The sequence below is a fragment of the Pelmatolapia mariae genome, linkage group LG16_19 (assembly GCF_036321145.2).
Source record: "Pelmatolapia mariae isolate MD_Pm_ZW linkage group LG16_19, Pm_UMD_F_2, whole genome shotgun sequence".
In the NCBI taxonomy this organism is placed as follows: Eukaryota; Metazoa; Chordata; class Actinopteri; order Cichliformes; family Cichlidae; genus Pelmatolapia; species Pelmatolapia mariae.
This window is the reverse complement of record NC_086241.1, coordinates 21619440-21642025: the sequence shown is the minus strand read 5'-3', so window position 1 is coordinate 21642025 and position 22586 is coordinate 21619440. Positions and strand designations below refer to the sequence as shown.

At 40.4% G+C, this 22586-nt stretch overlaps 1 protein-coding gene across 5 annotated transcripts; it reads right to left on the bottom strand.

The window, feature by feature from the left end:
* Positions 1-1857: 1857 nt before the first annotated feature.
* On the bottom strand, positions 1858-22226 carry ildr2 (immunoglobulin-like domain containing receptor 2). Of its 5 annotated transcripts, none has more exons than XM_063499129.1 (10): positions 22096-22226; positions 17744-18073; positions 16740-16859; positions 11998-12054; positions 10923-11069; positions 10639-10803; positions 9675-9788; positions 5861-6065; positions 4374-5040; positions 1858-2403 (listed from the first exon to the last, which is right to left on the bottom strand). In XM_063499129.1, exons 1-10 carry the CDS (start codon positions 22133-22135, stop codon positions 2368-2370), a joined length of 1881 nt encoding a protein of 626 aa, XP_063355199.1. In that variant the 5' UTR covers positions 22136-22226; the 3' UTR covers positions 1858-2367. The 5 variants fall into 5 exon arrangements, with proteins under 5 accessions (XP_063355199.1, XP_065328180.1, XP_063355202.1 ...); XM_065472108.1 differs by having other exon boundaries at positions 5861-6062; XM_063499132.1 differs by lacking the exon at positions 9675-9788.
* Positions 22227-22586: the final 360 nt, after the last annotated feature.

Here is a 22586-nt window from a genome sequence, read left to right as displayed (position 1 = left end):
AATAATGACTTTATCTGTCTGTCTGTCTGTCTGTCTGTCTGTCTGTCTGTCTGTCTGTCTGTCTGTCTGGAGGTGAAGTGTGATTCTCAAGTGAAAGTGAAAAAATTCTTTCACAACTATGGAAAACAGCTCATTCAAAACAAATCAGTTTCCAGGCTCTCGTGCAGCACCACTTTACATGTATTAAATCTGAATTTATTAGACACTGGCTGCACATGCCTGATGCTTTAGATTCTTTGACTGCAGGTTTGAAACCACATAAATATGCCTGAAAGAGCAATAAAATGCAAACATCAATTAAAATCAGAAAACTGTGAAGTGAGTGAAAATATATGTGTAAGAAAACATATCAACTTAATTTTTATATGCAAAGGTTAACAATGAATGAAACATTTAGGGATGAGATATACAAATGCTGAGTGATGATACATTAGTGTTGAATGCAATTTTCTGTCAGGCTGGAGTACTTTCTGTTTTGTTGGTGAATTGTTATAATCTCACCTACTTTTTAGAGTAACTAGTACTATAAAAAAGTCTGGAGCCACCTTCCTTCGAGGAGCCAGACATTCTAGTAATTTTTAAGAATAAAAAAGTGACTGGACTCAAGAATAAACCAATTTTGTCTAAACATAACAGAAAACTAAGCAAAACACATAATTTCTTTCCATTTCTTTAGTTAAATCTATGAAAAATGTCAAACAGACAAATAATTACCAGACCTGAAAAGTATGTAAAAGAGATAAACAGCATCTGAAAGTCATACCCTTAAGAAATAGGAAAGACCTGACATGGGAACTGAGTTACAAATCTGGACCTCGAGTCTACTTTTTACTGAAGCCTCAACAGAAACGGTCCCAGTCGAAGGGTGGCTGCCTAGAAGCCACCTTAAAGGAAGGGAAATGGGCTGAGCAACAACTGGACTGAAAATCGATGGCAACAGGTCTTTTGAAGTGATAAATCAAACAATGCCGGTTCAAATCAATTGATATGGAGGTCAGGAGAGAGGTGCAATAGTGAGTTTTTACAGCCAGCTGTAAAATACAGATTGAAACTCTGTCATCGTTTGGGCTGGACTGATAACATCTGAAGAGGGTGCCAGTGCTGTGGATCTTGACTAAAATGATAGAAATCAACCATCTGTTTGAGTTTGACTCGCTGTACAGAACCATCTGGAGAACATCTGGCTTAATTTTTCAGCATGACAATGATCTCAAACACACCGCAAATGCAGTAAAAGCATACCTCAATAGAGAAACATGTATAGAAAAACACTATCAGTCATGGATTGGCATCCCCAGAGATCGAACCTCAACATTACTGAAGCAGTGTGGGATCACCTTGACAGAGAACGGAATAAAAGACAGCCAAAGAAGAAGAAGCGTTAGATGTCCTTCGAGAAGCCTGGAGAACGATTGCTGACGACTGCTTAAAGAAATGAGAAGAAAGTTTGTCTAAGAGTTCAGTCTGTGGTGAAGAAAAACGTTGTTCATACCAAATATTGACTTTGGAGATTATAAGAATTGTACATACTCTGTTTTGTCATTTATGTTTGTACATTTCGTTAAATCACTGCTCCTGTTTCCCATTTTTCCTAGCAATATATAAAGACAAGTTATTCATTATGTAAATAAACCAACCCCTCCAATCCTTTGACTGGTTTAAATGAGTCGAAGTTCAACAGGATGTGCCAGAAATCTGATGTCAGTATTACAAACAGCAGTTTCCCTTTAAAATGATCAGACATACCTGTTGTATTTCTGACGACTTTGCCATTTTGGGTTGGGAGTGTTTTTTTCAGTATTCTCCAATATTTTACAGAGCAAAGACTAAACCGACTAACCAAAAGAAAGAGGAGACTATAGCAAAGTTTTCTTTATTTAAAAAGTTATTAAGCAGTGCAATTGCAATCTGTAGTACAAATTCAAGGCGCAGTATTTCCAGGAACACAGGTAACAACAGACAAAGGCAAAAATACAAAGTAAACCTGAGCTGCAGAGTAGTAGAGAAGTATGGAGACTGAAGGCTGCTTGGCTGCTGTTCTAAAATTTTTGAATAACAAAAAAATAAAATACAAAATCTGTCCTTGGCACCAGTGTGAGTCCAGTTACATCATTAAAATACAAAGTAAGACAAATTAAAAAACAAACAAACAAATAAAATATGATATGCATGTACAAAAACACAAATATTAAACACGGACAATTAAAATCCACTTTTTCCTCAGGATTCATTACTGACGTTTTTCAGTGATGTTATTTCAGTGAGATGAGCCTGACTTGCCGTGGTTGGAGCTGTAACAGTTAGCATCTCCTGCGCAGCTGCAGGACAGTTTTAATGCACTGTGCCGGGTCCAGGCTGGAGACCCTGTCACACTATGAGTGAGTCCCTGCTCAGTGCAGTGCTCTGTTAGGGAAACATACCAAGAGCAACATATTAGGAACTTCACTTTCATGCTCATGCAGGGTTAGCACAGCCTGGGGACAGAGCTTTGTAACCATGCACAGAAATCATGCAATACTGCAGTGGTTGCCACCTTGCTTATAGAGGAAGAAAGACTTTGGGATATTTAGAAAGCCAGAAAGCCTGTGTGTAATGGTTGCATGCTAGGCTGTGTTATAGAGGAATAATGCGCTTTCATTCATTATCAAAAATTAGGTTAGAAAAGCCACTGCTACATAAAGTCGTGTAGAAACAACACAAAATGATTTAGTGTTGACACCACAAATCTAAAATCCACAATACATATTATGTACATAACACTGAGAGACATTATTAAAGATATATAAAAGATATTAAAGGACAAGGCAGATGTTTTTTTCTCTATATTTCTTACTGTCAACAAATCTCATGTAAGGCTCAAACCAGCAGTGTTAGCTTATGCACACAGTGCTTCTGTAAACATTGAAACCAGCTTTAGCAGATTTTGGGAAAGCACAGCTTATAACATTTATCGGCTATTTTGTTTTATAAACCAGTTCAAAAGCTTGTTAACACAAATATCTAATCACATGGCAGCAACTCATTGCATTTAGGCATGCAAACACAGTCAGGATGATTTGCTGAAGTTCCAACTGAGCAAGTGATTTAAATGACTTTGAACGTGTCGTGATAGTGTTTCAGAAACCGTTTCAGAAACCTGATAGGAAGGCAACAGTAACTCATATAATGTTTGGTCACAACCAAGGTATGCAGAAGAGCCTTTCTGAACACACAGCACTTTGAAGCTTGAAGCAGATCAGCTACAACAGCCACTCTTGTCAGCTAAGAACAGGAAACTGAGGCTACAACTCACACGTGCTCACTAAAATTGGACGGAGAAAACTGAAATGATGAGTCTTGATTTCTGATGCGACATTCAGATGGCAGAGATGCAATTTGTTGTAAACATAAAAAGACAGATCTAGCTGGCTTTATATCAACAGTTCAGGCTCATGGTGGTGGTGCAGTGGTGTGGGGAATGTTTTCTTGGCACACCTGAAGAGCATTATTTAAATGCTACCGTCTACCTGACTGTGTATTGTTGCTGACCATGTCCATCTTTTTATGGCCACTTTGCACATCTTCTGATGGGTGCTTCAGAAGTGTATAGTAGAATATTGTTTTTAAATCTATATAACAGATAAACAGCTGAATGCTTATTTATACAGCAGTCAGCCTTGAAGTTACATAATAGGTCAACCGGACAGTTGTTTCCAACCATGTGATGAAAGCAAGTGAGTTGCTCCCTTTTAGCTCAGTTTTGGTCTCCACCAAGTCTTGAGGGATATACTTGGTTGTCTGTCTCATAACCGCTCCACTTATTATGAAAGAAAGTGTGCTAACTCTACTGCTTTGGTACTGAACATATAACAGTATGTGTGTGGACTATAAAATAATAAGAGTGATCTGAAAAACAATAAAACACTGACCTGATTGCAGAGCTGTGGGCTACTACAAAGCTACTGCTAATTAATTGGGGGTTTGTCCATGAATCCATTTCAGTACTGAATGTCCTGGAAACAAACAATAGGTCCCAACTGGACTCCAATTATATCAATATATAAAGTTCACCTAGAAACATTTTTACTTACTATTTTTTTTCATAGCATCATGATGGTGCATGTGGGATTAAGTCAGGATGAACGATAGTTTTTAAACTACATAAACCTTTTGAGGACATTAATTGACAGAAAGGAATAATTCATGACTTGATTACACAGATAGTTGTTTCTAGACTGACACATTGCTGGTTTTATGCTTTTTACAGTATTTGCTGACAGTAAGACGAAAACATGATATCACCAGACTTGTCCTGCAACAGTTTACAGGATTTCAAGGCTCTTTTTCCTGAAGAACAGAAGAGGAAGTCCTTGTTCCTGCTATAAGTAACTCACCAGATTTCTGCTCCTTTCTCTCTCCTCTCTGCCCCCTTGCAGTGTGTGGGACATTCCCTGGTTGGGGCGGGTATAAGAGAAGGGCTTCATGGCTGCCTCTGTGGTCCTGTACCTCTCTGATCTGGGAGGTTCTGCTGTGCGGTACCGCTCTGTAGTTTGGTCAGCCCTGCGGTATCTCTCAGCCTCGAGCTCAGAGTACGGAGGCAAAGAGTCCTCATCTTCTGGGCGGTTGCTAGGTGAACGGCTGTAATAACTATCGCTGCCCTTTCCTCTGGAGCTGCCTTTAGAGGGAGTGTCACTGTCCTCGTCCATCCTCCCAGCACCTCTGTCCCTTCCCCGGCCCCTCATTTTACTCTCAAGCATGCTGTTGAGCAAGGCGTCATCATAGGCTCTACTTTGGGGCAGTCGAGACGGGCGATCACTGTCCCACGTGTCCCTTCTCTTTTGCAGTACTGGTGACGGGCTGCGGCGCCCCCAGCCATCATGTTCATTTCTATAGGAGCGCCTGGGAGGGCTGTAATCCCGCTCATAAGGCCGGTCTGAAGGCGCACCCCGACGTCCATGTGCGCTATAAGACCTAGCGAATTCCTCCAGCTCATCCAGAGAGCCCGTGCGCCCTCTTCTGCCCAACGTCTTTCTCTGCAGGTGCTCCGATCGGCAGTTCCACCTACAGCGAGAAGCAGCCCACACTATAAATGTTAATAACAGAACAAACAAAACTGGAGAAAACATTTAACTCACCAAGCAGCAACCTCCAGGGCTGACAAATGAAGCCAACGTGGAAAGGCTCGCTGCAAAATTTAGAAAACCCTTGTAGACTCCCATGTTAGCTACTTTTAGCTGATCCCTTATTCTCAATGGGTCACTACAGCGGGATGCTTTGCACGTTTGACAGAGGAATTTGTGTCTCCTCCCAGGATCAAACCAGGGATCTTTCATTTGTTGGGCAAAAGTGTAAACCACTACACTAAAAGTCAATACTGCAGACAATGTTTACATCCTGGTTTAATTTTGCTTTTTAACAGCTCTTTTAACAATTTTTTAAAATGGTAATTACCTGTATTAACGTTCTATTCATGAACAGTTTTGGTGAGAGAAAATAGTCGTAGAGTAACACGTCACTTTCAGGAGGTTTACATTTGGACTGCTTTTACTTACAAAGGGGAAAAAAAACGTGCAGCCACGTTTGCTGCAGGTGATGCAGTGAAGTACATTGAACAGAGTGGATCAATTATAATTTATTGTTTCTACTGGCAAAATTACATTCCTTAGCAATAATGTTTGGTTTACAAAAAAGTATTTCAACCATTTTTTATGGTGTTATTGTGCTTTGCGTATGAATACTTTTGGATTCACTTTGTTTCAAGCAACATAAAGACGTCGACATGACCTTCAGAAACATCTACTGTCAAATGTTTTCTGGCATTAAATAGTAAACACAAGAACCTGAGAGAAACTCTTTAGAGTGAAGCATCTCTCCACCTTACCTGCGGTCCAGTTCATCATCTGAGTGGTTAATTCTGTCTTGTCTGAGTCTTCGACTTTGTGTAGGTGGAGCTGCTCTCCGCACCGACAGGTCATCGAGGTCTGCAATAGGTGGAAGTGCTTTCATCTGGACCGCCTGAAAGGTGTTTCTGAAGTCTGTAGTCCCTCCATCATGAAGCGAGCTGAGCTCTGATACGCTCCTGGCTGCTGGGACAGACACATCACTAACATGATATTTGCTGTTTATACTAATAAAGTCATTTTGAATAAACAGTGGGCGGTATAAAGGTATGATTGCATTCCAGGAAGAATAGGATGATGAAAAACAGATGATGTTTTTTATTTTTCTAATTTAAAAAAGAATCATTAGGGAACAAATTAATTAACATTAATTTGACAAACGCATGATCTGTCTTTGCTATTATTATTATTATTATGAACACAGGAACTGCAGTGTATCCCATACATTCCACAGTGATCCCATTAATGCTCCATACATGTCTTTTAAATGCTCCCAGAAATGCTTTGGTAGATCTGTTTATGAAAACTGCACAGGCTGTCTCACAAACTTAAAATACTACATTTGATTATCTGTACGAACTGCTGTACTTGAAGCTGAATGACAGACACACTCCTCGAGAAGACTCCATAAAGAGATCGCAAAGATTTCGATTTTGCTGACAAATATTCTCCACTTTTACCCACTGAAGTGTATAAAACACAGTACTTGTATCTGTGCACACTAAACTGAGTGAGCACAGCAGGGCAAACCATGACACTTTACTCTCTGAGATCCTTCCGTTTTAATTCTCTCAGTGCAGTGGTTCCCAAACTTTTTTTGATGGGCCCCCCCTTTGTTTACAAGAAAAATGTTCGCGCCCCCCCCCCCCCCCCGCACGCGCGCACGGACACGCGCGCACACATCCTCCAACCACACACACCCATATTTTGCTCCATTGCGGTTTATTTCACACCTCAAACATTTAGTAAAAAATTAAGCAAATACAAGTAATCAGCAATAAATTACAAGTAGTAATAAAATAAACTACTAACTCTTTCACGCTACGTCCACACCTACAAGGGGATTTTTGGAAACGCAGCTGTTTCGTCCACACGTAAACGGCGTTTTGAATCACCGAAAACGGAGATTTTTAAAAACTCCTTTTTTGCGTTTACGGGTGGACGAGGAATACAGAGTTCATCACGCAATGTCAAAGGTATGTGCCTTTTTTCACGTCATGCTGTGCGCCAGGTTGAGATGAATTGCAGAATGGCAGATAAAGACACAATACTGTTAATCTGACTGTCTGCAGGTTTTACACGCTTACATATACACACGCAGTTACTGTCCCTCCATTTAGAAAGGCAGAGGCGTCATGGTGTAATTATTTTACGTGTAGTTGTTTTTTTCATGTGTAATAATATTCAACATTGCTATCAATACATTTTTCAAAAAATGTCTCTCTGTGCAAAATGGGTTCAAAAACATAAACAGCTGTAGGATACTGTTTGTCCTTGATTTGGAGAGCCCAGCGCTGCTCCCGACACAGGGAAAACCAATTCTGCAGGGCAGACCTACCTCAGCACTTGTGCAGGTGAAGCCAAAGGGAAGATATGCTTCACCATATTTTCTAGTCTTTGGCTTAGAATGAAGTTGGTTTGGAAACATATTCAGCGATGCTTCATCTCCTGCTTTGCGTTTCTGTGGCCGCCCCGTGCTAGCAGTGTCCAAGCGTTTTGTTTCCCCACCTCTTTCATGCCGCGCCCCCCCCTGCAATGGCTCTGCGCCCCCCCCCTAGGGGGCGGGCCCCACACTTTGGGAAGGTCTGTCTCAGTGAATTTGAGATTGTTAACACCGTCATCATTTGGGTATGGTGAGCCTGTGGTTTTTAGATTAGGATGTAATGTGCTCATATTTCCAGCCCCTATGTGGGATTCAGCTGATCTATTTTGTACAATTGTGAAAAATAATCTACACCTTCTTTAGATTATTAAGGTTATAAGTTTCAGGGCAATGTAAAAAAAATAATCTGGTCCTTCTCAGGTTCTAAAATTACCTCAGATGAACAACAACACGTGACATATTACACTGTATTGTTATTTATTTAGCAAAAAACTATAAAGCAGAAACAGTCTGTGAGAAAAATATGTACACCCTTACTGCCTCCGTAGTCATTAACAGTGCATCGTTCCACAGTGAGAAAGATTATTTACAAATTTAAAACATTCAAGACAGCTTCCAATCTTCCCAAGTGGCCTTTCCAGCAAATTCACCCCAAGTTCACACTGCTCAGACCTTTACGCTCTACAGGCCCCAGTTAGCATGTTAAACGTTAAAAGTCCAGACTGTAGAATTAGAAACAGATTGAACAAGTATGACATGCTTGGAAGGGCTGCCAGGTACAAGCATCTTCTCTCTAAAAATAATATTTTTTTGGAAAGGTTTGGAAAATTGCTTCTAAATAAACCTCTAGACTTTTAGAACAATGTTCTTTGTACACATGATGCCATGGTACTGGGTCTTTACCCAGCCTTTTGTGCCATTTGTGCTAACGTCTCCCTCACTCAATGTGTGTCTCGCTCCCTCTGTTCCCTGTACCTAGTCAGTCTGCGTCTCAGTGTGTGTTTCTCACACTTCCTGTTTTACTTTGATAGTCTCCAGTATTGTCTGCAACATGTTCAGTTTTGTTTCCTGTCTCGTCAATTAGATTAGGTCCAGCTGTGTTCCCCAGGTGTTTCCTCTTCGCCCTGATTACCTCTTGTGTGTATATATTGTCTGCGTCTGTGTTCTGCCTGTAAGTTTAGTTTCTAGTTTCTCCCAGTTTGGTTTCATGTTCTTTGTATTTCCAGCAATAAAGCTGAGTTTTGAGTTCAGTCCTGCTTGAGAGTCTGCATTTTGGCTTTTCAATCCTGCCTGCCTCACACAGCCGTTATGACAGATGGAACCAAAGTGGAGCTGTCTGGCTATAAAGTGTCACGTTTGGAGAAAAGCAAATCAACATATATCAGCAAAAACACCTCATACCAGCTGTGAAGCACAGGTCCTGTCACTTGGTTGCAGTGACAGGACCTGAAGGGCATATGACAAAGGAAATTCTACACAGCCAGGCTTTTTTTTTTTTTTTTTTTGCTTTAGCTGACTCGACAAAACCTAAACCCCAAGTTGGAGATAACAGGTATCATGATGGTGGATTTCTCTGTAACGCCTCTGTGTGCACTCCCATAAAAAGGGGCGTTTCACAGATCATAAAACTCACTCCTACACAAACCAATCCCAGCGAGTGTCACTTACTCCAGACAGAGACATTATCAGATAATAATGGCTACTTAACTAATCTGTTAAGTACGGCTTAACAAATGACATATTTCCCCAGAACAGTCTTTATTCCATTTAAAACATGCTGCAAAATAAAAGAATCTGTTAAATCGACAATTTTAAGCCAAAACTCTCAACATAACCTGGTTCTAACATATATTCCGACTATATTTTCCATTACCATGGTGATTTAGCAAGGTAGAAAAAGAGACACAGACAACTCTGACTTGACAAAGCTTAGAAAAGAAGATGTGCTTCACATATTTTCACATGACTGTGTGTTTTCAAACTCATTAAAAAGTGTGACTCCACAAGTTAACCTTGCAATTTGTGAATGAGAAAAAAGGGACAGATGCTTTTTTTTTTCAAATATGGAAGGATTAGATGGCAACTAGTAAGAGTTAATTCCCACAAACCATGCACATAAAACACGCACATACATATAAACACACACACTGCCACACAGATTAAAGAAACTAGCCTAATCTGTGCAGGCTTACATTTGAATGCTGCCATCTTGCTGCGCGGAAACTGAGCCAGCTCCTTCTCTATGTAGTACAGAACTTTTATTGAGTCCTGGGCTGGACTGGCTTTGAGCCGGTAACCACTGCGCACTGTGAATGTCAACACACACACACACCTATAGATAGATAGAGAAAAACAAAACCATGCAAGGACGCACACAAACACTCTTGAGTGTGTAAGGTATACGAGACAAAACAACCTTACGTGTTAGTAATGGATTAAATTCAAAAAAAGAAAAAGAGAAGAACAGACATTTCTTCAGACATTTCAGACATTCAGACCTTTCATTGTAGAGACAAGGACGAGAGATGATGGATGAAATGAAGGTTAGTCGTGTCAGTGTTTGATGAAGAGAAAAAGACAGCTGTCACTGACGTTTCTATGTAACACTATAAATAACGTTAATAACATAAACCACTTGTTCAAATAGTCCTCAGAGAAGGTTTTAGAGCTCAAAAGCAGTGATAAAGAAGAGTGAATACTGAGCTCGTCAATATTGTTTTTGCCTCTCCAAAAGCATTAAAAAACAGTTATTGAACTTTCAACACTCGAACCGCTGATCGCAGTCATTTTGACCCCATCCTCCAACAGTACCAGCAAAGAAGTCATTTCCAAAGAAATCAGTTAAGTTGTTCATTTTCATCTATTTTTTTGAATAATATATAATAATAGTAGTAAGATTTGACAAAGTATTTAATCGGTTTTGGGCTTTTACAAATAATTTTGATTATTTTATTACAAATCACAAAAGTGAAATTAGAATTTTAAAATCCATCAATAAACTATGAGCACAATAAACAGCACGATAACTACCATATGCAAATATTAAATATATATTGTATACAGGCGGCCTATAACTTATTTTGAAATTTTACCTGTAAAATTACAAAATAATTCTCATCTTTCAGGAACCATTTGAATTGTTCCTCTACCACTCACCTCCAGACAGGTTATTCTCCACTGAGGGGATCGAGTTGATCTTTGGGTCCGTGTAAGAGGAAGAGGCCACAGGGACCACAGTAGGTATACCAGGAATGTAATAGGGATACACAGGGACCTGAGCAGCAGGCTGTCTGCTCTTTGCCATCTTCCCCGCTTCATACACTGCATAAACAACACACTTTCATTGTTGATGTTAAAGAAAGGGGATATTCAATTAAAAAAGGACATTCATTTTTTTAAAGATGATGCAGGACAGTCATTGGGTTGTTTGTGTTACTCACGGTGTCGTGGGCAGCAGCAGGTGTCGGGGCAGCAGCAGCAGCGGACGTAGCAGCAGCAGGAGTGAGGACAGCACTGGCACCAGCAGATCCCCAACAACAGCAGGAGCAAGATGCTGCCCAGAACTACAGATCCCACAAACGCCCATTCTGATTTACATACATACAAGACAAAAAGGTAACAGTCAGTGATTAAACACTCTGAACAGTGATTTAACATCACTACAACAAAGTGAGAAGTTCAACCAGTGGAGGTCAGCAAAACCAAGATTTTCACATAACAGTCATATCTAATGGTAACTAGATCCAACTGAAATATGGCCACAACCATTAAAATAAGTCAGACTGGGTCAAACTCAAAAGGGTTTGTGCAGTTTGTGACAAAAGCTCACAAACTGTAACCCCTAACCCTCAGAAATAAAATGAAGCTGAGTGAAGAAATTTAGCTAAAGGGCTGAAAATTGTTCTCTGAAGTTCAAAGTCTTTTTTGAAATGTCTTTGTTTATTTCAGATCTCAGCATTTGAATTGCTGAAATGTTATAACTGACAAAGATTTTGGACAAAAAATAAACCCAGTCTCTGATTTTTCTATTAAAAAAAAGCTGATGTTTGGCGCTCTCCCCCACTGATGTACCCGGACAACAGACCCCTAAAAACAGGAAACTTTAGGGGACATCAAAAGAAATCAGAGTTACTTTTATCCGTTCTCACATCTTTGAACCATCCAAACCATAACAACAGACTTCCTCAGGGTGTGCCAACAGTCAAAATCCACTCACTAACAACACATTTCCCCTGTGAAATTTGAAATCATAACTGGAGGTAAACAATAACAACTACAACTCTGTGAATTTGGCTTCATGTAGCTTCACTAACTAACTGACTGTGTTCATATCGGGCGTAGAAGCTCCAGCTACAAGGCTGTCATGTTTATTCAGTCAAATTTCTAACAAGTGAATGTACATTTGTTAGTCAAAGAAAGTTTTATCTGGTCAGTTGGAATTAGAAACATCAGGAAGCAATAGAAAAGCTGGAAAATGCCAGGCAGAGAGACACACATGCAGCGGAGGGACCGTACCTGGCATAATCTCCAAATCAAACTCAGGGAGTAGATCTTGCTGCTCACCTGTCCTGCCTGCAGAGAGAGGGAGAGGACAGGTGAAGGCCGGCAGAGGAAGCAGGAAGCGGGAGTCAAAAGGTCAGGCAAATTAGCAAATTTGGCAGAAGGCAGATGATTAATGGTCATGCACTATTTGGGGAATGAAAGTTTAAGTATGAAAATGGGTCTGCATCTAGAAAAATATCAAACTTATCAATGAAGACGTTTGTTGTTGACCATGCTGTCTGTGACAAACTGAAATGTCTATTAGATGGACTCCCGTGACATGTGGTTCACATGTTCACATCCCAAAAGTTTGACCCTTTTTGATCTGGAACTCCATTTACTTCCCATTTGTACCACCAGGATGTTTTATATAGATAATATCTACGGGTGCAACAATACATGTATCTGTATTGAACCGGTCGATACAATACAAAATTTTTAATTTATTTGGTCAACTTTTCTTCTGACGATGCCGTCTGTGTTGAGGGCTCAGTGGATCTGCGTTTGATTACTCCGCCTAGGCTGCATTGTCGAGCGCAGATCCACTGAGCGCCGCCCATATGCATTCACTCAACTTAGCATGGCAACTGCCTCCACCGTCATTCAGATATGGAGTTTGGAACTATTTTGGTTTTCATGTGAAGTATGACCCTACTTAAGCACGTCGTGGACAAAAGTACAACAGTATGTCGGATGTGCCACGCAGTGCTCAATTACATCAGTCAGAACACAACGAATATGACTGCACATTTACGCCGACATCACGACAACAACAAGACAGCCGTTAGCACATGATTCTAAGAGAGCAAAAGAGATAGACAGGGCAATCGCTACTTTTGTTACTGTCGACAAAATAGCTTTTATTTTGGAAAGAGCCATATATCTGTAATAAACTCTCTTTTCCACATATGAGTGATTTCTCCATCAGATACATTTATTTTTTTTTATAATTTTGTTTTTTCAGCAACATTTAATTTAAAAACTGTACTTTTGAGTTAAAAGAAATATTTATAATTTTAATAATTTGACATGAAAATTTTTTTGTATCGAAAAAATATCGAACCATGACACCAAAGTATCGAAACAAACTGAACCGTGAATTTTGTGTATCGTTGCAACCCTAATAATAACATAAAATTCATTGTTCCCAGAGATCCCTCTCTGATCTCTTGAACTACAATATGACCCACGTGCCAGACAGCAAGAGGTAGACTAACAAAAAGCAAGCCTTTATTAGCTGCTGGCAAATTAATAGGTATAGCTGAAGTGAGACTAAAGGAAACACAAAATAGAAAGGGACACAAAGAGGCTAAACTAAGAGAAACTGCCAAACACCAACACAGAGTCTAAAAGGTGATTATAGCAAATACAAAGGACAAAGGAAGACAGGACTATTTATACACTGGGGGCTGATTGGAACAAGACACGGGTAAAGACAATCAAGACAATCACAAAGGAGCCAGTAAAACTGACATGAAAGAAAACCAACCTTCAAAGAAATCAGGAAAAAAAACAAGAGACAATTACACTGCAACACAAAAACTAACACTAACAAGATGCCAGATAAAAGGGAGCACAGGAGGGCAAAGGCACTAACCAGAAAGATGAGACAGCGGGAGCAACAGATAGGGATCCCAAAAGGTTGATTCTGTTCATCTGCACAATAAAAGTAAATTTTCACAATAACTGAAACAAGGGTTTTCAGTTATTGTGCAAATACAATATTTGCACAATAACTGAAAGCCCAGTTATTGTGCAAATGTACTGTTTATAAGGTTGGGGAAACCTGAAGTCAGCTGAGACTGAAGAAGTCACTTGGATGAGCGAGGAAACATTTCTCCCACTGAAAACGCTACGTCCAGATGAACAGAATCAAGTCTTTGGGATTTACTTACCTGAATGATTGAGCATGCATCAAGACAACAGATAGGGAAACACAGAGGGAACTAAACACACAAAAAAGCTAAATAAAATAAAGTAAAACTTAAAAAAAAACTATTAAAGCCTTATTTAAAGTCTAAAAAACCTTTTTCTTTGATGCCATGCACAGTCAACATGCCTCAGTATTAACATTAAAACTTCACGCTGTTAACTGAATGCTGTTAATCATTTTACATGCATGCAGACACCCAAACACATGCAAACAATTGAGACGTGAGAGGCGACAGACAGGGAGGTTTGGAAACTGGGACACTGACGACACCAGGGCAACAATTTACCGCGCAAGCTCGTCAAAACAAGGTCATGCAAGTCGCGCTGCTGTGAAACAATGTGCCTGTTGTGCTCAATATGTATGACATAAAGGTCAAAATCAGAACAAAAATTCAAGGAAATTACTCGCTGAATACAGAAAGGGATCTGCAACAGGTGTGCAGGAGTCAGCTACAGATGTTTTTAATGTGCTTATTATGAGGTCTGAAAACACTGATTACAGTAAAGACTGGTTACTGTCTGATATGACAACATTGGTAGACTAAACAACCCTTGGTACTGAGGCTGCAAAGTGTGCTGAGTAAGCGCTTATTAAGGAGTGGGGAAAAAAACAGTCTTGCTACCTTGGCCCTGCCTCACTTGACTGCATACCATCCGTAACCTGAGAGAGCTGAGGAGCTGTGCAACTCCAAGAGGGAGGGGAGGTCGACGAGTAAGAAATGGAGGAGTGCACGAGAAGATTTTGCAAGGCAAAAGGGAGGGAAGGGGAGTGAGTGTGAAAGAGAACTGATTTCACGAGTAAATGTTATCAGCGTTCAAGGTGCTGGTGAGCAAAAGAACACGCAAAGAATGTTTTTTGATCATGTGCTTTCATATTTGAACTGTAGCCTAAATATGGAGTTAGAGCCAAGCAGCAGTTTAGTAGTAACGCTGGTGAAGAAAGTTGAATATAAGTACCAGAAACTTTTAAAAACAACCAGTTTGGCACAGAAAAAGTTTTACACACTTTCTAATTCTAACTTCAAAATTACAACATGCACAAGCTAAGAAGTCCAGCACTAAAGCCCAGTGAGTCTTGTTATTCTCACACGTTTAAGCCCCTTCTTCTCTCCTGGGAGAAGACTGTAATCAGATTAGTGCTAAACTAAGGAGGCCTATATGAATGAGCAGACTTCACAAGGCTGGCTTAACTTAAAGGGAGAAAACCAGTTTGAGAAACTAACAGATTACACGATTAGTTATTTTTTAAGTGTTTAGTCATATTTATTTCATATCACAAGCAAAACAAACAACCAAGTAGACTTTTTGATCCTGGAAGTGCAGCGCAACAGCAACATCAAAGCACCATGCTGTGTTCCTGTATAAGTCAGAAGTTGGAATTTCCAAGTTACCAGTCGGAATTTGAATCTGGAACACTCCCTCACCTCAGAAAGTCGGAGCAGTCCCATCAACCCTGAGCTAACAATCCTGTTTTCCCTGGCTTTTTCTGGAACCTGCTAACTCAGGAGTGACGTCACTCCCGACTTTCTATATTCCAGTTCCGAGGTATCTGGAATGTTGCTTCAGATATATTCATTCACACAGTCAGGGTTCATAGGCAACAGACCAAAGAAACCAATCCTATCAACCAGGAAGAGTTGGCTAATCTCTCTGATGTCACAGTTGGAAAGCTTTTCCAACAAAAGAAGGATGCTATTATTAGTTGTTCGATAATATCCTCATATCTACATGTGCATGTCTACATGTGCACGACTTCTACTGCTATCCTCTGCTCTATGTTTCACTCTGTGTGTTTGTCTTTTAGCTCCTTGTGTGTGATGGTGAAACAGACACATGCAGAGCGAAGGAGCGGAGAGACAGGACGAGTTAAGTTAACATTACTGTTACTATAAGCAGTAAAAGTAAGTGCTAATTCATCTGAATGATTTGTGTTGGCAGTTAGCACTTAGCTGTTGTCCCATGAGCACAAGCTACTGTGGATTTTTTAAAGTGCTTTGAACGCTCCACCAAAACAGCAGCCTCCAGATATTTTGGCATTGTGTGTGAGAACTACTGAGTAAAGCTTGAAGAAGTAAAGGGATAGGAAGGGGAGGGACAGCAGGAAAGGGGAGGAATTAATTTACATATCCCACACTGTACATGCTAATTGAGGCAAAAGGCTCAGCTTTTGCTGATATGAAGGGAATATTTTCATCTAACTGTATTGAATACATCAGTGCTTGGAGGGGGACCTTTAACAAGCTCTTGTTTGGTCTGAAAATACATGTTACCAAGTTCAACATCTTATAGTCTGGGTTAAACAAAAAACAATCTTACTAAGTGAAAATGCTACTTCAAGATTTACAGTAAGTCATGACTCTCTGATCTTAGTGCTGAAGTGTTGGCAGTTTAGTGACGATTTGGGAGGTGTGTATAATGATTAACCAGTGATACTCCCCAATGAGCAAACGCCACACAGACAAACACGCTCGCTGTTGTTCAGCTGAAGCTCCCCTGCAGTCTTTGAGCCTCCTGACATACTGTGTAACTGACCTGAGATGTAACGGCTCCACACCGGCTCTCTAAAGCGTGCGACCGGCTAAAGAATAGAGTCTGTTACGGAGGATCGAGGGCATGTAAAGAGGGAAACACCATTTAGCTGTCTCCATGGAAACCGTAGTAAGGGCGCTCAGGAATGCAGCACAATTAAGAGACCACTTCTAAAACCTTTACCAACAACGTGCAGGAAAAAACTCACAAACAAACAAACAGAAAAATATAGGTTAACTTTCTCGCATGCTTACCGAGCACCAGTAATTCCACCTGATCCTCGTTCTTCCCCTCCAGATCATCAGCGATCACAACTTTGCAGAAATACACCCCGCTGTCGCCCCACTGCAGCTCCCCAATACGCAGGTCTGCTTCTGCACAGATTACAAAACAAGGACAAAGATTATATTTCTACATATTTACAAATATTAATATGTCAAATGGCACATCATGTTCACAAAGCAATCTTTTTAATGCTGCTTTTTTAAAATTCAAGCGGAATCATTTAACACTGACGCCACCCAATAAGACTGTGACCCAAATTTGAGGACTATGAACTGGAACTCTTTTGAGCTCGATGACATGCTATTGATTATTCAGTGGGAAATGGGAAGTGAGAGTATTTTCCCCCGCTGAGGCGGTTATGCTTGTCTCTTTGTTAGAATTATAAATCAAAAAGTCTGAATTCATCTAAAGATCCAAAAGTTATAATTCACGTTTGGACTCAATCCTGAAAAAAGGGAGGGAGAATGTCATGTCTTTACAAAAACATGTTCAGTTGAAATGCGAGGACGTGTAAGTCATCAACTGGATGTTCTTAACAAAACACCACAAACTAATCTGGATCTTAGATATACTTCTATTTCCAAAGACTCATGGTGTGGAGAAAATTTGTTAAGGGTCCTGAAGTCAGTTGTTTGTTTGTTTTTAATGTCAGTAATGAAAAAAATACTGCCAAACATAAAGAAAGTTATTATCGGTCTACATGCATTTCCTTTGGCCTTTATTGTTATTGGATTTTGTGACAACAGGACGGCGTTGTTGACACATTTAAATGGCAGACGTGTTTTGTCCTGATAAGAAGCCCACATATGAATGGGCGCGAGGGCGGGGGCCTCTGTGTACCGCCATTCTTGTAGGACTGAAGCAGAAGAGATTTATTTATAGAAAACCCCGTCAGCTCTGACTCATGTGTGACGATCAAACAGCTGCAGAGTCTTTCACCTTATTTCACTGAGGATAAAAGCGGTGACATTACTGTTTATGATGCTGATGTCTCTGCCTTTGTAGTGCTCAGCCAGCGTCATGGAGGCTCCCTGGGATGATGCCACTACCCGAACTGTGCGGGTGTTGTCGGAGCACTCCAGGTGGGACTTGGGTCCCAGCGCTGAGGTCTTGATGCCCAGGGTCTCTGAAAGGGAGAAGGACTCCTGCGTGCGGTCTCGACAGTAGGACTTGTACCACCACTGCACCACCGGGAGCTGGACGGAGGACGTCTGGTACTGACACGGGAGGACCACGGACTGGAAGAGGATTGCATACTGCTTTTCCTTCTGCACTGAGACATGTACACTGTCACACACGCACACTGATGGACACATACAAGCAAAAAGAATAAAGCACAGGAGCTTTTGTTAATCTACTAAAAATGCACATATCAGTTCAGTTTGACTATTAAGTCATGCAAATGGTAAATATGCACAATGCTAACTTAAGCAAGTCAGTTCCACCTATTCTGCAGAATGAAATACAGAGTTTACAGACTTATTTTTTAGTCCAACCAATATAAGCGCCAGATCTGAAAACACACTACAAGCATTAAAATCCGTCCCATTTAAACAAAATTAAACCTTTAACATATTTGTTAATCAATAAATTATGTAATAACAATGAGAGGAGCCAATATGTTTAATTTTGGAACATACTGATTTGCATCAATTTTACTTGGTTAGTAAGTCAAAGATCTGATTAGGCTTTACACCACTACTTAGTTGCAATTTTATTATTAACTTTTTAACCACAGCTAAACTACAGTCTTTAACAAAAACTTACCTTTAAATCTTAATGAACTATATTAGACAGCTTTACTGTCCACTACTTGGTCATTTTGAAGGCTGCAGCTTTGTTGGTGTTAAATGATAATGTGACCTTTGTGTTATTGGGGGTGGGGTCACTCTGCCCCCCTCAACTGACTTCTTTCTAGTCAGTTATTGCAGTTCAAGTTCAAGTTAATTATTCTCTTAACAGTCCCTGCTTTGGCAGCAATCTCAGTAAGTAATACAGCTAAGGGTGCTGATTTTGGAGTGCATGTGTCTATGCAAGTGAAACTTTGGGAAGTGTCTTTGGAACGATCAGCACGTGAAGCTAGTTTGCTTGTAATCATGGATACTAGATCATAAAGAAGATGTGAGTGGGAGTGCAAATGGTCTGTCTCTGTGCTAGTCCTGTGATAAACTGGCAATCCAGCCCCTCGCCCCATTGGAGCTGGGATAGGGTCCCACCCTCTTATGAGCCTTAATTGGCTGAAAAAGATGGATGGATGAATCATGATGAATAACGAATTAGCTTGTCTATCCTTAAACTGTGTAGCCTGTCTAGGTTTTCAGAGGATGCCTCCTGTAGCACTCTTTTAAATACAAATATAATGCATCTTACTGCAAATTTCAGTTTATAACCTGTGTTTTGTGGACACTGCACGTCAGCTGCCTGTCCATTTCACAGCCGACCCTGTAATAATTTGCTCTCTGTCATCAAACTTCAGGTGAAGGAAAAGATTGCATAACTAGCGGAAGGTGATAAACTGGCAGGTGAGTCTAGATAAGAAAGGTTTAAAAACAGTAAAATGATGCAAGTGACAACTTTATGAGCAGAGCAACAGCTGCATCTCATCTTTATCTGTACAGATGACTGATGATGACTCTGTACTTTGGAGAAACTGTCATTATCATCATATCAAAACCAAAGGAAAGACAGGAACAGAGATTAAGTGCGTGGGGGTCCGCTATTGCTCGGTGCTGGGGTCAGGAAGGTTAAATTCCAGTGTGCGTGGGGGGCTGGGGAGATCTAGGGAGAGGCAGGGGGTTGTCATCACAGAAGGAGGGGGGTGGAGCAGTCTGATGGGGATTTTCTGGTAGTCATATTAGCTCTAGGTGGGGCAGGAACTCAACTCTAAACATGTCCCAGAAGACAGGAAATCAAAACAAAACCAAGTCCACCAGCCTGCATCTCCCCAGGGCCAGTAAGAGGAGAATACACACTGTGTTTAGACATTTATCTCAAATGAGCACCTCTATGGCATTCTTCTGAAAAGACATCAAGTTTCCCTATTTCCAGGCAACAGTTAGGACTGCGAATAACTATTCTTCCCCCAGAAGGGAGACCCAAGGTAGAGGAATGTCATCACTGCTGGGCTTTTATTTGTCTGTCTGTATGTCAGCGGGATTACGCAAAAACTACCAGGCTTAATTCCAGAAAAATTGGTGAGGTGGAGGAAAGAAAGAGCTCGTTGCATTCGGGTGTGGATCTACACCACATTCTTTGAAAAGGATGTGTTATCCGAGTAATTGATTTTGTCTGTGAATCCCGGGAAAAGGGTTATAAAGTCAAGCTGCTGTGTTTTCTTTTTTTCTGACATGTACAACAATCCAAAACTCAAAGAAATTCAATTAAGAATAAGAATAAGAAGTTACTTTCAGTTGTTAATTCAGTTGTTGCCTTGTTAATAAGGAGTTGCACATTTTTGATCTAGCACATTTCTTTTACACCAGATGCCTTTCCTTACACAATCCCAGAGGGATTTGGGTCTCTTCCCGTAATCTGACTAGGGATCTTTCAATTGTTAGGTAAAGGTGTAAACGACTACACTATGAAGCCACATAAATATTGGTATATAAGCAGCATATCTTTCCATTTAGAAGCTTAAACCAGAATGAATAAATCAACAGAAAAAAAATCAACAATAATTTTAATAACTAATTTATTAGTTAGGCATAAATTTTCCTATTTTTCTCCAAGTGCACTAACATGGAGCTAAAAATAAACTGAAACAAAGAGTTACAGATATGACACTGATTACATCTTAGTCAACTTCTCCATTAAATGACTAATCAGCATGCTAAAGCTTCGTCAGCTTTGTGTTTTTAACATTAAGTTGAGGCCAGCTGGTCGACGTCATCAGCTTACTTCTTCCTCTGATACACTTTAACTGCACAAACAGGAGGAAGGGTCACCAAGCTCCTAAATTCCTGCCACAGAAAGCTGTGGTCTTCCCTTTATTTCTTTTTTTCATGGACCAGTCCATTGTTAGGGCTTCCCCTCTCCTGTCCCACTTGAGCAACTGAGAGGGGGGAGGAGGTCGCAGACTCCCAGCCAATGGGAGTGTCAGGCCTTCCTCCAGCTGGACGTGAACAGACCAATTAAGTACAAGAGATTTAAATCAAACCGTTAGCCGATGAACTGGAATTCATGAATATCATGAGTTTGAGGTGAGAGGAGTGAGGAATGCAGTAACTGCTGACATGCATCATGATTACACCTGTTAACCAATGTTTACTGTCTGCCGTGACTCACTGTAGGTTAATGACTGGGTTTCAGAGGCAGCAGACAGTCACACCCTCACCACCTGCATACAGTGGAAAGGCCTCAACACATAAAGGAGCATAAAGGCTTCAATTAAAGATTAGATGCCAGTTTAAACCGGGGTAAGCACAGTATGTGGTCGCAAATGTTTCCCAGGTCAAAGCCCTGCTCTTGGAAGCTGCACGTTTCCTGAGCAGTCAGACTTTTCCTCTCCAAAGCTGTCACATTTCCTGCCTTTACTTTGCAATACATTCCTTCACATTGACTCATTAGCCCAACAAAAAGTGATAAGGATGAATATAGCAACTGCAGTTTCACAAAACACTCACAAAGTTCACAACAAGTGACGTGAAGAGCGCATTCTTCACAGATGCACCATCATCAGTACATTTCCAGCCTTCCTGGGTTTTGGTACACTTAAATATACACACTTATATATATAAATTATATAGTGGCCTTATATTTACATTTTGTATAACTAATCGGTCTGACTAATAAAGCGATAGTGTAACAGATCACTTGTGTTAATCTATAACTCAGATGAGTTTCTTAATATAAATAACAAAGACATGCATCATTTTCTTGTATTTTAGATTCCGAAAACAAACATTAGTGCCTATTTTTCAAGCACATCTACCTGAAAATAGCTCAAATACATGTAGTATTTATTATTGTACTCCAAAAAAGTACTTTTATAGAAAACACCACAGCACAAAGAAGTGCCTGTAATAGCAAAGCTATAACACACAAATCAGTAAAACATCTTAGGACCACAACATACGATCGAAACAGCATTAAATACCAGAAAAGAATTACTTGGGTTGCTCTATAAATGTTAATGGAGCAAACCATCGCTGTAATTGAGAATCTATTCCTCTTTATTCACTCAAATAAAACAAAAAGAAGCCTTTACTGAGTCCCGTGTAGCCCCTGGGTCTGGGATAAGCACCGAGTTTACATGGGATCAACCTGTTGCGCTTTAGCCGTAAAGAAAACACAATTTAACGTTTTACTTTAGAAGGTAAGACCTACCTGAGGCTCCCAAAAAAATAGCCAGCCGGTAAACGTTCATTATATTGTCCGTTTTTATAGTAACGAGTAGTTTAACCGTTTGTTGGTCATGTCGTTTTCCGCTAACTGCGTCTGCTGCAGACCGGACTCTGACTGCGTCTAACGGGACTGTACCACTTCTCAGGGAGGTGAGGCTCAGCACAAACACTGCACCGCTCTCAGACAACTTCAGCCTAAAATTTCGGCACAAAAACAGCGTATGTCATAAGTGTCTGGGTTGCAGGATAATTTTGGCTCCTGCATCGGGTTGATTAGAGGGGTCTGCAGGGGCGATTCTAGGCTCAAACTTTTAGGGTGGCTCAGCCCCAATCATAATACATACAGTGCCCTACAGTTAAGATTAATGGAATATGCTGCTTGCAAACATATTCAACCTTTTTCACCTTAGTAAATCTCAGTTCAATTATATACACATTACAATCGTACTTGCAAAAGCAACCTACTCATTTGTA